The sequence below is a fragment of the Somniosus microcephalus genome, chromosome 11 (genome assembly GCF_052327205.1).
Source record: "Somniosus microcephalus isolate GS21.2 chromosome 11, FLI_Smic_1.0, whole genome shotgun sequence".
NCBI lineage: Eukaryota > Metazoa > Chordata > Chondrichthyes > Squaliformes > Somniosidae > Somniosus > Somniosus microcephalus.
Window position 1 is genome coordinate 94959372 of NC_140997.1, and position 17805 is coordinate 94977176.

Consider the following 17805-nt stretch of genomic DNA (forward strand, 5'->3'; position numbering starts at 1 on the left):
AAAAAAATCACATTCACGAGGCTGTCTAGCACGTGTGGACTACAAAAATGCTGATTTCTAGACTATTGTCCTATCTGGTCCGGTTTCTCAGTAACCAATGTTATATTACTTACCTTTGGATTGGCCCTTTTCGTTCTTTGAATGTAGTGCAGATGCTAAATGCAAATGCATGGGTCACAGACAACAGCAAAGAATTTGAAGTTCTATTGATAACATGGTCCTTTTTTCCACCCATGCTGCATTCAGACCCTTGTTCTGGCAATGTTCCTGTTCTTTCAAAAAGTAGATGTAGCTGAGACCAAATTGACACAAAAAGGTAAACATAAGGAGGCTCTAAATGTACCAATACAGAAAGATAACAAAGGGGTAAAGCAGGCTTGCACCTGCGTGCTTTTTACAAGGTGCAGAAGGTAGCCACATCTGCGCTCAGTAATATTAGTCAGTACTTACAAGGATAATCTTGGCGTAGCTTCAGCTGTCAACTTAAACACCTTACTAATATATCAGATACCAAAAGCAATTGACGTTTGATCTGCTAACCCTAAGGTTCATGAGTTTTCTGAATGGTGAAGATGGTAATTCCTCCGAGGACCTTGATGTCTCCGCCCTCAGATAGACGAGTTGGTGCAACACTTCACCTGTCCAATACATCTGTGGATGGTCCTTCGCATGAGTGTTAATCCACCTCCAGTTAATTCCAGGTCTGATGTGGAGTCATGAGAATGCTTCCTCAATGGTGTGGCAGCTGAAACCCACGGTTTTTCTGTTGGGACATTCTTGCCATCATGATAGCTTGGCATCAGAAGAAGAGGTTATGTCAAGCTCTCTTGCCAAGTTCACAAGCTTTGCGCCTTTGAAACCCTTGGCAAGGTGTAAACAAAGCAATAGGAGTATTTGTGGCAGGGAAGGATTCATGGCAATCAATGCAAATCCTGACTCCAGGTGCCAACGTGAATCAGAGGCCAAAACCTAGACAACTGGCACCAAACCAACACAAACACAGTAACCCAAAAACACAGGAACACCTGAAAATCTTTGCACAAAAGACAGAAAAAAAAGTCATAGCTACAATAACTTTGAAAAACTCTAAGATAGTACTAAGGACTTTCTCGCACCCTACACACCGAGTCTGCTGTTGGGAATGTGACAAAGCAAAAGAGTGTGCGCTCCAGAATGAGGACAGATATACAGTTAAGTGAGGTAGCAGTTGAGAGAGCCAGCACAGGCATTATGGGCCGAATGGCCCCCTTCTGTGCTGTATGATTCCATGTGCATAGGTTTAAAGGGCAGTATCCTTGGGTACCTTAGCCTGATAGATATGGGAAGAATATCCTATTTCTATGCGAGATTTCATTTGTAATTCCACTGCCATAAAGAATTGAATGATTTCAAAGCAGAAGCAGCAAGCCCAGACAGATTTTAACCAAGCCAGATGCACCAAATGTTTTGCTCCTCCAAACTTTGCAAAAGCACGTGAATTTACTCCCTGATCTGCCTTTCAGATAGTCGAGAGAAATTATTTGCAGGCTGTGCCAAAGATGCAGCCTCGCCATGAGAAGTAGGAGCTCCAACACTTGCTGGGGATCTCACCCGGCTAACAATGTGTTAGCTTGATGGTGCTCGAGATTAACTTAAAATAAACAAAGCCACCTTCTTTTATCTGGTGGATTGTTTGTGGTTAAACAACAATATCCAGAACCATTGGGGTCGAGTCAGGTTGGAGAGTCACTTCCCCAACATAGGGAGATAAAAGGGTTTCAATATTGACAGAAATTAATTCAGGAAAAAAATAAACCTCTTTTGGTTATGTGCTTTACTTTATATTGCCTGTTCCTTTAGTTGAAAATACTACAGATCAGTCGAGAGAGAAAACAACTGAATTGAGGCAAAACTTTAATGCTACACAATGTTGGGGAAGGGGGAAAGCATGTTATAAAAGGAAAGCTTGATATCACACAACAGAGTATCCTTGGTGCTCTTTAAAAAAGGCAGCCCAGGTTTCTGCCACTGGCTCTGTTGGTGAATACGGAGCCACGCAGACCATAGAAGTCCCAGGTTCAATCTTTGGCTTGTGCAGAGTTAGCAAAATCGCAGCCAGGGCAGCAGTGTGGGTGCTACCATTATCTTCAGTGCCCCAAACTAGGGACAGAATCAGGCTCAACTGTTAAGCTCCCCATGTACACTCTTGAGGTTTAGACACAAAGGATGGCATTTTAGCAGGGTTGCCAGCATTTGTGGAAATGTAGCCCAGAATGAGCTAGCATCTTTAGGGGAAAGGGGGGCAGAAAGTTGAGGGGAAAAAAATCTCTCCTCTCCCTCAGCCCTGGGAGAGTGGTGAACTTGTGTCATCCAGGATTTATGGAGAGCTCGTAAATAATTTTATCTGTAAAAATTAAACCTCAAGTCAGAGAAAGACAGTAAAGCTACCATAAAAAAAACTTTTACCTGTTGCAATTGGAACAGAGTAAAAGCAACTGATAGACGGGAAGGAAAAAAATGGACTTCGAATCACAGAGCAAAATAGGACAACTGAGGCCAGTGTCGGGAGCGGTGAGAGCAGAGTTTCAGTGAGTATTTAAACTCACTTGCGCGGGCTTTTAAAAAAACAATTTTTTTTTCTCCCAGAGGCTTACCATCTCGCAGACCGGCGGCGGCGTTCCAGAGCCACGTCACGATTCAAAACGTGACGTGGGCAGGAGGAAGCAGCTGATTGGGTGAGTACTTATACTGCTCTATAGTTTGACAGTTAAGGTTCATAGTTTATAAAGTTTAGAAGGTCTTAATTTTGTGGTTATACTTTCTAAAATCACTATTGTGTAGAGGGGAGTGCTAGGAAACAAGGGCCCTTGAGTATATCATTTAATTGTAGTATAATTGGAGGTATTGATTTAATTTAAATTAATTAAAGGGTATGTCGTGCCAGCAAAGCTCGGCCCCATGGCATGCTCCTCCTGCACTATGTGGGAAATCGGGGACACTTCTGTGTCCCTCTGATGACCATGTGTGCGGGAAGTGTATCCAGCTGCTGCTACTGGCAGACCGCATTGCGGCGCTGGAGCTGCAAATGGATACATACTGGAGCATTCGCGATGCTGAGGACGTCGTGGATATCACGTTTAATCAGTTGGTCACACCGCAGGTAAAGGCTGCACAGGCAGGAAGGGAATGGGTGACTGCCAGGCAGAGTAGTAAGCGCAGGCAGGTAGTGCAGGGATCCCATGTGGCCATCCCCCTCTCAAACAGATATACCGCTTTGGATATTGTTGGGGAGGATGGCTTATCGGGGGAAGGCAGCAGCAACCAACTTCCTGGCACCATGGGTGGTTCTGCTGCACGGGACGGGAGGAAAAAGAGCGGGAGAGCTAGTGATAGGGGATTCTATTGTAAGGGGAATAGATAGGCATTTCTGCAGCCACAAACGTGACTCCAGGATGGTATGTTGCCTCCCTGGTGCAAGGGTCAAGGATGTCTCGGAGCGGCTGCAGGGCATTCTGGAGGGGGGAGGGTGAACAGCCAGTTGTTGTGGTGCATATAGGTAAAAAACAGGATGAGGTCCTAAAAGCTGAATATAGGGAGTTAGGAGGTAAATTAAAAAATAGGACCTCAAAAGGTAGTAATCTCAGGATTGCTACCAGTGCCACGTGCTAATCAGAGTAGAAATAGAAGGATATTTCAGATGAATATGTGGCTAGAAGAATGGTGCAAGGGGGAGGGATTCAAATTCCTGGGACATTGGAACCAGTTCTGGGGGCGGTGGGACCAGTACAAACTGGACGGTTTGCACCTGGGCAGGACCGGGACCGATGTCCCAGGGGGAGTGTTTGCAAGTGCTGTTGGGGAGGGTTTAAACTAAAATGGCAGGGAGTTGGGAACTTGTGCAGGGAGACAGAGGAAAGGGAAGCAAGGATAGAAGCAAAAGACAGGAAGGAGAAAAGCAAAAGTGGAAGTCAGAGAAATCAAGGGTGTAAATCAAACATGGCCACAGTAAACAATAATTCTAAAAGGTCTAAGAGTGTTAAAAAAACAAGCCTGAAGGCTTTGTGTCTTAATGCGAGGAGCATTCGTAATAAGGTGGATGAATTAGCTGCGCAAATAGATGTAGACGGATATGATATAATTGGGATTACGGAGACATGGCTCCAGGGTGACCAAGGCTGGGAACTCAACATCCAGGGGTATTCAATATTCAGGAAGGGCAGGCAAAAAGGAAAAGGCGGTGTGGTAGCATTGCTGGTTAAAGAGGAGATTAACACAATAGTAAGGATATTAGCTCTGATGATGTGGAATCTGTATGGGTAGAGCTGAGAAATACCAAGGGGCAGAAAACGTTAGTGGGAGTTGTATACAGACCCCCAAACAGTAATGCTGAGGTTGGGGATGGCATTAAACGGGAAATTAGAGATGCGTGCAATAAGGGCACAGCAGTTATCATGAGTGACTTTAATCTACATATAGATTGGTCTAACCAAATTAGTAACAATACTGTGGAAGAGGAATTCCTAGAGTGTATACGGGATGGTTTCCTGGACCAATATGTCGAGGAACCAACTAGAGATCAGGCCATCTTAGACTGGGTATTATGTAATGAGAAAGGATCAATTAGCAATCTTGTGTGTGGCCCCTTGGGGAGGAGCGATCATGATATGATAGAATTCTTCATTAAGACGGAGAGTGGAAGTAGTTGATTCAGAGACTTGGGTATTGAATTTAAATAAAGGAAACTACGATGGTATGAGCCGCGAGTTGGCTAGGATGGATTGGGGAATGTTACTTAGAGGGTTGATGGTGAATAGGCAATGGCAAACATTCAAAGATCGCATGGATGAACTACAGAATGTGTTCATCCCTGTTTGGCATAAAAAAACAAAAAAGGTGACTCAACATTGGCTAACAAGGGAAATTAGGGATAGCATAAGATCCAAGGAGAGGACATATAAATTGGCCAGAAAAAGCAGCAAACCTGAGGATTGGGAGCCGTTTAGGATTCATTAAGAGGGGGAAAATAGAGTATGAGTGTAAGCTTGCAGGGAACATAAAAACTGACTGTAAAAGCTTTTATAGATATGTGTGAAGAGAAAAAGGTTGGTAAAGTCAAGCATAGGTCCCTTGCAGTCAGAATATGGGGAATTTATAATGGCCGACCAATTAAATACATACTTTGGTTCTGTCTTCACAAAGGAGGACACAAAAACTCCCAGAGATGTTGGGGAACATAGGGTCTAATGAGGGAGGAACTGAATGAAATCAGTATTTGTAGGGAAATGGTGTTAGGGAAATTGATGGGATTGAAGGCCAATAAATCCCCAGGGCCTGATAATCTACATTCTAGGGTACTTAAGGAAGTGGCCCTAGAAATAGTAGATGCAGTGCTGGTCATCTTCCAAAATTCTCTGGACTCTGGAACAGTTCCCATGGATTGGAGGGTAGCTAATGTAACCCCACTATTTAAAAAAGGTGGTAGAGAAAAAACGGGGAATGATAGACCAGTAAGCCTGACATCGGTAGTGGGGAAAATGCTAGAGTCCATTATAAAAGATGTAATAGCAGAGCACTTGGAAAACAGTGACAGGATCGGACAAAGTCAACATGGATTTACAAAAGGTAAATCATGCTCGACTAATCTACTGGAATTTTTTGAGGATGTAACTGGTAGAATAGATAAGGGAGATGTGGTGTATTTGGACTTTCAGAAGGCTTTCGATAAGGTCCCGCATAAGAGACAAGCATGCAAAGTTAAAGCACATGGGATTTGGGGTAAGGTAGTGACTTGGATAGAAAACTGGTTGGCAGACAGGAAGCAAAGAGTTGGAGTAAACGGGTCTTTTTCCGAGTGGCAGGCAGTGACTAGTGGGGTACTGCAGGGATCGGTGCTAGGACCTCAGTTATTCACAATATATATATTAATGATCTAGTCGAGTGAACTAGATGTAATATCTCCAAGTTTGCAGACGACACAAAGCTGGGTGGGTGTTTGTGCTGTGAGGAGGATGCAGAGAAATTCCAGTACGATTTGGACAGGTTGGGCGATTGGGCAGATGCAGTATAATGTGGATAAATGCGAGGTTATCCACTTTGGTGGCAAAAACAGGAAGGCAGATTATCTGAACGGCAATAGATTGGGAAAAGGGGAAGTGCAACGAGACCTGGGTGTCCTTGTGCACCAGTCGCTGAAGGTAAGCATGCAGGTGCAGCAGGCGGTTAAGGTGGCAAATGGTATGCTGGCCTTCATAGCGAGGATTCGAGCAGAGGAGCAAGGATGTCTTGCTGCAGTTGTACAGGGCCTTGGTGAGACCACACCTTGAGTATTGTGCGCAGTTTTGGTTGCTTTATCTGAGGAAGGATGTTCTTGCCATGGAGAGAGTGCAGCGAAGCTTCACCAGACTGATACCTGGGATGGTAGGAATGACGTATGAAGAGAGATTGGGTCGATTAGACTTATATTCGCTAGAGTTTAGAAGAATGAGAGGGGATCTCATTGAAACTTATAAAATTCTAACAGGACTAGACAGACTAGATGCAGGAAGGCTGTTCCCGATGGCGGGGGAGTCCAGAACCAGGGGTCACAGTCTAAGGATAAGGAGTAAGCCATTTAGGACTGAGATGAGGAGGAATTTCTTCACCCAGAGAGTGGTGAACCTGTGGAATTCTCTACCACAGAAGACAGTTGAGGCCAATTCATTAAATATATTCAAGAAGGAGTTAGATATATTTCTTAAGGCTAAGGGGATTAAGGGATATGGGGAGAAAGCAGGGACAGGGTACTGAATTATGATCAGCCATGATCTCATTAAATGGTGGAGCAGACTTGAGGGGCCGAATGGCCTACTCCTGCTCCTATCTTCTATTTTTCTATGAAAGGAAAGTCATTTGAGGAGGTACTTCTGATGCGTGAAGATAAAAGTTTGAGTACACACTACTCCTCATCCCAAACAAAATATAGAGCCTTGAACCAGGGTATGAGGAGGTGGTGCTCTTTTACCTATTTTGCCTGTATGTGGATGTTGACATGTGCGCTGTGAAAGCAAATGCATTAACACGTTGCATTATACACATTTCTTTTCAGTTTTACTTCATGTTTGTACATTCTACAAATTTCACATGCTACAGTACAATATGGGCAGATCCATCCAAAAAGTCTCTTGACCAACCCAATTAATTAAAGTTAAACATACTTCAGTACAGCTCTGAACCACACACACTTTTTTTTGTAAGAATCACACAGATTACATTTTTGTTTTGACTTGTTTTCCTGATACAGGACCAAAGTTGAAATAGCTGGTATCACAGTTTGAGTGTGTCTCAGTTTTAATATAATTCACAGGATCCATTTCTGCCTGCAACTAGAAACTTTTAAAGTGACTGTTACAGTCGATAAAAGGGTAGGAAGCACCTAGTGTGCAAGAAAAGGCAAATGCTGCATTGCAGATCAAGCCCAGCATAAATATACACCGAGATTCTTTGCAATCATACTATGGCAGGGGATTGACCCCTTCAATGGTCAAAATTAAAAGACTTTTTTTTTTTTTTTTATAAACGATATGTACGTATCAGTATAGATTTGCCCTGGGAACATTTTAAAAGAAATTCAGTTGTACAAAGTGTACATCAATTTAGAACTGTAATACTAAAAGAAGAATTTACATTCTAAAGCCCTTTTGTTGCACAAATTATAACTTAAAATATTAAAGTATTCATAACCAAATTACTTATTTTAAAATTAAAAACTTGAGAACTGGAACAAATGCTCAAAATTTGGTATTCTAGGTTCATGTCATTTTGAAAGGTGTTAAAAAAAAGAGTTTCTAGTTTCAGACAGCATCCCAGTACAAATAAGTCACTGTTAAGATTTCTCTTATAAGTCTAAACTATTCTGCTTCTACTCTTATGACTGTTTTGTTCTTGAAAAAACTTTGGGTTCGTAAAATAAAATTTAGTGCTAGGTTTATTAAAACAAACCAATGATTTCACAGTCTGTTGCACTATTCCTGCATTCCAAGTAGCCATTTCCTGGTCCTATTCTCCTTTTTTGCACCAGTTTGCACCCGATATTTAACCACGAAAAATTACACATAACACATGAGTATTAATCAAACCTGAGTCTGTGGCTGAGCAGCATTCGAGTCTTTAAAAAAAATTCCAGGGTGACCATTTATATATTACAGTTATTTATACAGTATTTGTACAGTGTTCATCAAGGAACAGAAACTAACAATCCATTTCGGATTTTTCACTAAATGTGTAAATAAAAAAAATTTCCCCAAGAAGAAAACTAAAGTTTTCCCACCCGGTTGGTAAAATTCTGTACAGTATTTTAAGGAATAAAGCACCACATTCTGGATCCCAAAGTGTGAGTTCTTCAAAGGTTTCACGTTTTGTGGAGATAGTTTTACCCCATCACGTATCTGAATGAAAACAGAAGAGAAGTAATTAGCCTCAACGCTAACTAAAATGGTGAAAGCTGTTTTTCTGCTGCCAGTATACCAGTTCTCTGTGAGCCGAGCATGGAATCGTTGATATTCTCCCCGCTTGCTGTTTCTGAATATCTCCAGATTATTGTATACCAGTTACGTTACACTGGGCTAGTGGGTCAGCCAGCAAAATAAACCCAGCGATCAACGTTCGGATCAAATCACATGGTACAAATGCAGCAGGCAAACAACTTCCCCATCTCAACACTGCCACTGGCGGAAAAAACAAAGGCAGCAAATCCAGGGAGCTTCTTCCATGCCGTACTGCCTTGCAGTATCAGATTACAGAAGGGTTAACCAGACAGTCCGCACCATTGAGTAGCATTTACACAAGTTACGAATCTTATGTTTAATTTCTCGCAAACTTTTTAATTCATTTACAAATAGAAACTAAGCGCAGAGAAACTGGTAAAGGAGGTTAAAAACATAAAAGGAAACACTGGGGCCAGTGGAAGGTCCCAAAGATGGCATGCTATTAAGTTCCCAAGGGATTACACACACACAAAATGAATTATTCTCTTGTGTTCAGAGACCACAGGCTGAAGATGAAATGTTCCAGGAAGAGCCAGGGTGGGGGGTGGCGGGATGTAGGAAGCACTAAAATAAAATAGAAATTTCAGACACGGCGATCACGGATAGGCTAAGGAAATTTAAGGAAAACAAGGCCAATGATGGGAGTGGTTGAAGACATTGAACCCAAGAAAAATATCTAGAGTAATAATCCAAAAATATACATTGGGTAATGGAAGTCCCCAAATTACGGAAAACACGCACCAATTCAGATCAGCACTGCATCTCTCATAAAAAAAACTCAGTGCGATCACGCATTGGAATGAGTGAGTGAGTTACATAGAAACATAGAAGGTAGGAGCAGGAGTAGGCCATTCGGCCCCTCGAGCCTGCTCCGCCATTCAATGAGATCATGGCTGATCATCCAAGTTCAGTACCCGGTCCCTGCTTTCTCCCCATACCCCTTGATCCCTTTAGCCTTAAGAAATATATCCAACTCCTTCTTGAATATATTTAATGAATTGGCCTCTATGGCCTTCTGTGGTAGAGAATTCCACAGGTTCACCACTCTCTGGGTGAAGAAATTCCTCCTCATTCCTGTCCTAAAAGGCCTACCCCTTATCCTTAGACTGTGACCCCTGGTTCTGGATCCCCCGACCATCAGGAACATCCTTCCTGCATCTAGTCTGTCCAGTCCTGCCAGTATTTTATAAATTTCAATGAGAACCCCTCTCATTCTTCTAAACTCCAGCGAGTACAAGCCCAATCTACCCAATCTCTCCTCATAAGTCATTCCTGCCATCCCAGGTATCAGACTGGTGAATCTTCTCTGAACTCCTTCCATGGCAAGAATATCCTTCCTCAGATAAGACGACCGAAACTGCACACAATACTCAAGATGTGGTCTCACCAAGGCCCTGTACAACTGCAGCAAGACATCCTTGTTCCTGTACTCAAACCCTCTCGCTATGAAGGCCAACATACCATTTGTCTTCTTAACCGCCTGCTGCACCTACATGCTTACCTTCAGCGACTGATGCACAAGGACACCCAGGTCTCGTTGCACTTCCCCTTCTCCCAATCTATTGCCATTCAGATAATAATCTGCTTTCCTGTTTTTGACACCAAAGTGGATAACCTCACATTTATCCACGTTATATTGCATCTGCCATGCTTCTGCCCAATCACCCAACCTGTCCAAATCATCCTGTAGTTTCTCGGCATCCTCCTCACAGAACACATGCCCACCCAGCTTTGTGTCGTTTGCAAATTTGGAGATATTACATCTAGTTCCCTTGTCTAGATCATTAATATATATATTGTGAATAGCTGGGGTCCAAGGACTGATCCCTGCGGTACCCCACTAGTCACTGCCTGCCACTCTGAAAAAGACCCGTTTATTCCAACTCTTTGCTTTCTATCTGCCAACCAGTTCTCTATCCAAGTCAATACCTTGCCCCCAATCCCATGTGCCTTAACTTTACACGCTAATCTCTTATGTGGGACCTTATCAAAAGCCTTCTGAAAGTCCAAATACACCACATCCACTGGTTCTCCCTTATCTATTTTACTAGTTACATCCTCAAAAGATTCCAGTAGATTAGTCAAGCACGATTTACCTTTTGTAAATCCATGTTGACTTTGTCCGATCCTGTCACTGTTTTCCAAGTGCTCTGCTATTACATCTTTTATAATGGACTCTAGCATTTTCCCCACTACCGATGTCAGGCTTACCGGTCTGTAATTCCCCGTTTTCTCTCTACCACCTTTTTTGAATAGTGGGGTAACATTAGCTACCCTCCAATCCATGGGAACTGTTCCATGATCATTAACTTAACACCAGCAGGAATATTGACCAGCCAGTTTTGTTTAGCTGCTTTTGGTCAATTTGTTTTCGAAGTACTTGATTTATATTTCCTGAAGACTATCCATGGTGAACAGATTGGTGGCTTCAGTTATGAGGAGACTAGAAAAACAGGCTCTTTTCATTAGAGCAGAGAAGGTTAAGAGGTGTTCAAAATCTTAAAAGGACACTGGATAAGGTAAATAAGTAAAAACTATTTTGACTGTTAAGTCAGAAACTAGAGGGCATAAATTTAAGATCACCACCAAAAGAACAAGGGGAGAGGTTAGGAGAAATGTTTTTACACAATGTTGTTCGGACATTTCTTTTAAAAGTTATTATGGGTTCTGCTTCCACCACTGCTTTTTAAGGGGAAGTGGATAAATATTTACAAAAGAAACATTTCAAAGGGCAGGGAACAATCAGATTAAACCACATCTACTGGCTTACGCTCACATGCAGACTTAGTTACTTCCTCAAAATTCCAGTATAGTGAGGTTTCATCGCTCTTTAAACAAAACTTGCCCGACTACTCCCTACGATGCCTGCATACTTTAGATGTTTGTTTACAGCATCCTGTGCAATGCCCTCAAGCATTTTTATCACTATGGGTGTTTGATTAACGAGGCAGTAATTCCCAGGGTTGTTGCTTCTGCCTTTATGGAACATCGGGACTACATTTACCATTCTCCAGTCCTTGGGCGTGACTCTAGTATTTATGGAGCTATGAAAAAATATCAACCAAAGCATCACTCGCTTCCTCCTTTAATTCGAGGATTCTAGGATTAATCTCATCTGGCTCAGGAACCTTCTGGATATTTAGTCCTTCCAGTTTCTGCATAACATTTTTTCTAACCTCTATATGTGTTATGGAATACTTGTCCCATTTACTACGACTGGAATCTGTCTAGTCTGTCCTCCTTTGGGTAAATTGAAGATTCCATTCGATGCATCGCCCACAAGCTCATATGTTAGTCTTTCCTAGTTCACCCTATAATGAGCCACCTGTCCTTTGATCTTCCTTCTTCTTTTGGCCCCTTTGTTGTTGATCCAATGTTCTCTTACTTTTTTTTAGTTAATCCTTAGATACGTTTGTATAAATCTCACTCATCCGCACTTGGTTTCCTTATATATTTTTAAACATTTCTGTTTGCATTTTAGGTTCCTTCTAACCTCCTTATTAAACCACTGTGGTCCAGCATCCGCAGTATTTTGCTATTGTGTTGTGGTCTAGGTCCTGCTGTGTTTAACCTTTTTTAATAAGAATATACTTTTTTCCTCAGCCTGTTTTAGTGTCTTAAATACATTGGATTTTCTTCCGTTCTATTTTTAAGTATGGTTTGCTTATTAATTTGTCTCAAAACTCATCGCTTCAAAACTACTCTTCCACCAGTTCACTGTCTCTGGCTTAAAGCTAAGCAGTACAATGCTCTCTGGATCTCACAAAAGTTGATCTTAAACATGCTCTAGTGCAGAAACTTAACTGGACCAGCCACATAAATACTGTGGTTACAAGAGCAGGTCAGAGGCTGGGTATTCTGCGGCGAGTGTCTCACCTCCTGACTCCCCAAAGCCTTTCCACTATCTACAAGGCACAAGTAAGGAGTCTGATGGAATACTTTCCACTTGCCTGGATGAGTGCAGCTCGAACACCACAAGAAGCTCGACACCATCCAGGACAAAGCAGCCCGCTTGATTAGCACCCCATCTACCACCTTAAACATTCACTCCCTCCACCACCGGCGTACCGTGGCTGCAGTGTGTACCATCTACAAGATGCACTGCAGCAACTCGCCAAGGTTTCTTCGGCAGCATCTCCCAAACCTCTTCCACCTAGAAGGACAAGAGCAGCAGGCACATGGGAACACCACCACCTCCAAGTTCCCCTCCAAGTCGCACACCATCCTGACTTAGAAGTATATCGCCGATCCTTTATCGTCAGAGTCAAAATTCTGGAACTCCCTCCCTAACAGCACTGTGGGAGCACCTTCACCACACGGACTGCAGCGGTTCAAGGCGGCGGCTCACCACCGCCTTCTCAGGGGCAACTAGGGATGGGCAATAAATGCTGGCCTTGCCAGTGACGCCCACATCCCATAAAAAAAATTAAAAAAAAGATTTCTTGTAATTAGATAACTCAAACCTATGAGTTTTTCTGCATAGCTTTCGTCCACTAACCTGTATTAAAGTTTCCCTTCCATGCAGGCTTAGTGGGCTTTCTGCTCTTCGCATCTCTTTTCACCAGTCTGTAAAAAAATAGAAACCATCAATTTTACGTGCTGCTAATTTTCTCCAGTTATGATCCGTGTTCAATGCAATGTGTACAAGCACATCAGTTTATGAAGCACTTGAAATAATTCTACTCACATTGGTGAGCATTTTTAAAATTTATTTTCTGAACCAACATGTGCTTCGCCAAATTGTTATTTCTCAGGGAAAATTGGAGGTTTTGTTTTTACCAGCGTCGAGGAGTCTCAGTGTTGGAGAATGGAACACTTGCACTTAACTCTCATCAGATTTGAACATGCACAGGTTATATAATCTCAATTTAAAAGAAAATATTTTCAGAGCTATGAGGAAAGAGCAGGACTAATTGGATAGCTCTTTCTAAGAGCCGGCACAGGCGCAATGGGCCGAATGGCCTCCCGTCTGCGCTGTATGATGTTTCTATGAATCAGACTCCAATGGGCCTGTACTGAGGCAAGAACCAGGTCACAGTGTAAGCATGCGAGAGAGACACGCATTAACTCAGCTTGGCATTACTTCTTTCTGCGCTGATCTAAAAGCAACATCGCACCAGTCTGAGCTGGATTCAAACCCAACTCACGTTGCATAAACTTGGCTTGTATTCCCTTGAGTATAGAAGATTGAGGGGTGATCTGATCAGAGGTATTTAAAATGTTCTGAGATCGATAACATTTTTGTTAGGTAAGGGTATCAAGGGATATGGAACTACAGCGGGCAAATGGAGTTGAGGTACAGATTATCCATCATCTAATTGAATGGTGGAGCAGGCACGAGGGGCTGAATGGCTTATTCCTGTTCCTAACTCCTGGAAGTAACATTTTGTTAAGCTAACGTTCCACCTAATCCCCATTTACCAGATAGAAATTTACAATATTGCAGCTTTGTTTTTGTGCTGCAGTCCTGAACAAAATGCTCAAAAAGCTCAATCAGTATCAGAACATCACAAGAGACCCCATTTAAAAATAATCAGTAAATAAATTAATGTGCACATACCTTCCACCTTGTAGTATCCCTAAAAGAACCAACACTAGTCAAATCGCTCCTGCTGTCCGTTGGACCATGTTCCTTGTAACTGTGTGAATAGTGCTTTTCTCGTACTAGAAAAGGAAATCACAATTAAATTTACTTCAGCTATTAAAAAATGTAGCCAGCATTCAAATGTTCCATTTCAATTACCTCAATATTTGAGCGCTGATTATAAAAATCAGACAGCAAAACACTACAGCATGTTGGGTTAAAATGGAGCAATGGATGTGTCCTCGTGCCAACAGATGAAAGTTACAAATAAGATTTGTAAAATCAACTCCCTGATCCAGAAGAGACGGCCTCCCTCTGGGCCAGTGACGAACAAGCTGGTGAGCTCAGTGCATCCGACAGAATCACATCCAGTGAGTGGGGAGCAAGGTCAGGCTGCAGGTGGGCATTTCTGCAACTTGCTCAGACTAAATGCCAACAGTGAAAAGCCGACAGGCATTGCTACGCCACTTGAAATTAGTTTTAAAATCTTGAACATTTTAATTGGTGGAATTGGAATGTCTAATTCCAGCACCTCCACTAAAATTAAGGCATTCAAAATCCTTCAGCAATATTGCAGCAGCACTGCAAAAGGTTATTTGAATACAAGTCTAACTAAACATTTAGCTTGCGTTTTTAAAAATAGTCAATAACTTCCCTGGACTGTCCTTCAACCTTGACTCTCATCAGTTCTCCATTGGAATCCAGAGCTTTAAATTCCAACCTCATGGGGAGAACAAACTGGCTGGACCAGTTCACTGCTTCAGAAACTCACGCTGATCAGCCAGCAGTCTGGAATAGGAAGTGTAGTGACAGAAGGCAACTGCAGGAGGACAATCTAAAAGGAAGCTCTCTGTTGGCACACAGACCACCCACGTAATGTAACCCACGTAGTAATCAACAAAACTAACAGGCTTGGAACGCAATCTAAAGCTCATTAGTGGATGAAGCATTGTAGATTTATTCTCACTGTGCAACTTTCGACGGCATTGAGCCATTTTAAAGACACAATGGGCCGAATGGCCTCCTTCTGCGTTGTATGATTTTTATCCCTCAGAAAAGTTTAGCTGCCAATATGAAGCTAAAGCGTGACGTGGATTAACGGAACTGTGGTAAACCACTGTTAACCTGTACATGCCTGTGTGGTAAACCACTGTTAACCCTGTACAAGTCCAGGCATGTCTCAGCCCCTGGCTCCACCCCTAAGCCCGGGTATAAAGGTGACTCACCACCCTTCCCCCGGGAGCTCTTAGGATGGATTCACTAGCAGCATGCTCTAGTTCTTAGTCAATAAAAGCCTACTTCATATAAGTCCATCTCATAGCCTTTGGTATTGTTGATAGCGCATCAGGAACATTACTGAATTATATCCCAAACTTGTCAAGCCATAAACTATTTGGACTTCAATGAACAGTCTGGCAATTTCCTGTCAAGTCTTTTTTTTTTTAAAAAGGAGTTCTGCTTAATGTCACTACTTTTCATTAGATTTATAGTCTACCCAATTAAAATTTGCTTAATTTGAATGATCTGAATTGAAATCATTCAAAAAAAACTCCTGTTATTTTATTACAGTTGTTTACAGCAAGGTGGCATAGTGGTTAGCACTGTTGCCTCACAGCGCCAGGGACCCGGGTTCGAATCCGGCCTCGGGTGACTGTCTGTGTGGAGTTTGCACATTCTCCCCGTGTTTGCGTGGGTTTCCTCCGGGTGCTCCGGTTTCCTCCCACAGTCCAAAGATGTGCAGGTTAGGTTGATTGGCTATGATAAATTGACCCTTAGTGTTAGGGGGATTAAATACATGGGGTTACGGGGATAGGGTGGGATATGTGTTGGTGTAGGGGTTACGGGGATCGGGTGGGCTATGTGTCGGTGCAGGCTCGATGGGCCGAAATGGCCTCTATCTGCACTGTGGGGTTTCTGTGATTTCTGTGATCTGTGATTAATTGAACTATGTATTCATATAGTGCATTTAACATAGTGCTGGAGAGAGATGTGTCCTGGAGGAGTCAAAGACTGTTTCTATTTGGTTAGAGTTAAGAAACAGTAGAGGTACCATTACACTACTAGGTGTATTCTATAGACCACCAACAAGTGGGCAGGATATAGAGGAGCAAATTTGCAGGGAAATTAGAGAGAGGTGCAAGAACTATAGAGTAGTGATAATGGGGGACTTCAACTATCCTAATATAGACTGGGATAGTAATAGTGTAGTGTAAAGGGCAGAGAGGGGGAAGAATTTCTGAAGTGTGTTCAGGAGAACTTTCTTGATCAGTACATTTCTGGCCCAATGAGGGAGGAGGCATTGCTGGATCTGGTTCTGGGGAATGAGGTGGGTCAAGTGAAGCAAGATGGGGAACATTTAGGGAACAGTGATCATAGTATCATAAGATTTAGATTAGCTATGGAAAAGGACAAGGAACAATCTAGAGTAAAAGTACTTAATTGAAGGGCAGCCAATTTCAGTGGGTTGAGAATGGATCCGGCCCGGGTAAATTGGAATCAAAGAGTGGCAGGCAAAACTGTAATCGAACAATGGGCGGCCCTTAAAGAGGAGATGGTTCGGGTACAGTCGAGGTACATTCCCACGAGGGGAAAAGATAGGGCAACCAAAGCCTGGATGACAAAAGAGATAGAGAGTAAGATGAAGCAGAAAAAGGGAGCGTATGGCAGATGTCAGGTTGAGAATACAAGTGAAAACCAGGCTGAATATAGAAAGTTCAGAGGGGAAGCGAAAAAGGAAATAAGAGGGGCAAAGAGAGAGTACAAGAATAGACTGGTAGCTAACATAGAAGGGAATCCAAAAGCATCTATAGGCATATAAACAGTAAACGGGTAGTAAGAGGAGGAGTGGGGCCGATTAGGGACCAAAAAGGAGACCTACTCATGGAGGCAGAGGGCATGGCTGAGGTACTAAGTGAGTACTTTGCATCAGTCTTTACCAAGGAAGATGTTGCCAATGACATAGTGAAAGAGGAGGTAGTCGAGATACTGGATGGGATAAAAATTGATAAAGAGGAGGTATTAGAAAGGCTGGCTGTACTTAAAGTAGATAAGTCACCAGGAGCGGATGGGTTGCATCCTAGGATGTTGAGGGAGGCAAGGGTGGAAATTGCGGAGGTACTGGCCACAATCTTCCAATCCTCCTTTGATACAGGGGCGGTGCCAGAGGACTGGAGAATTGCAAGTGTTATACCCTTGTTCAAAAAAGGGTGTAAGGATAAACCTAGCAACTACAGACCAGTCAGTTTAACCTCGGTAGTGGGGAAGCTTTTGGAAATGATAATCAGGGACAAAACTGTCACTTGGACAAGTGTGGATTAATTAAGGAAAGCCAGCACGGATTTGTTGAAGGCAAATCGTATTTAACTAACTTGATTTGAGTTTTTTCATGAGGTAACAAGAGAGGGTTGTTGTGGTGTACATGGACTTCCAAAAGGCGTTTGATAAAGTGCCACATAATAGGCTTGCCAGCAAAGCTAAAGCCCATGGAATAAAAGGGACAGTGGCAGCATGGATACGAAATTGGCTAAGTGACAGGAAACAGAGTAGTAGTTTTTTGGACTGGAGGAAGGTATACAGTGGTGTTCCCCAGGGGTCAGTACTGGGACCACTGCTTTACTGGATATTTGTTAATGACTTGGAATTGGGTGTACAGGGCACAATTTCAAAATTTGCAGATGACAAGACTTGGACGTATAGTGAACAGTGAGGAGGATAGCGATA

At 42.7% G+C, this 17805-nt stretch overlaps 2 protein-coding genes across 3 annotated transcripts in view; both read right to left on the reverse strand.

Annotated features, from left to right (window-relative positions):
- Positions 1 to 5886, reverse strand: part of LOC147110778 (uncharacterized) — a 28397-nt gene extending 22511 nt beyond the window's left edge. The window contains exon 1 of the mRNA XM_086001108.1: positions 114 to 5886. Within this exon, the coding sequence (XP_085857234.1) occupies positions 114 to 235 (122 nt within the window). The 5' untranslated portion in view covers positions 236 to 5886. The remainder of the gene's footprint in view (positions 1 to 113) is intronic.
- Positions 5887 to 7043: 1157 nt separating this feature from the next.
- Positions 7044 to 17805, reverse strand: part of usp42 (ubiquitin specific peptidase 42) — a 71390-nt gene continuing 60628 nt past the window's right edge. For both annotated transcript variants that reach the window (XM_086001089.1, XM_086001090.1), the window contains 3 exons: positions 14062 to 14165; positions 13000 to 13067; positions 7044 to 8402 (listed from right to left, as the gene is read on the reverse strand). In XM_086001089.1, the coding sequence (XP_085857215.1) occupies positions 13029 to 13067; positions 14062 to 14165 (143 nt within the window). In that variant the 3' untranslated portion in view covers positions 7044 to 8402; positions 13000 to 13028. The remainder of the gene's footprint in view (positions 8403 to 12999; positions 13068 to 14061; positions 14166 to 17805) is intronic.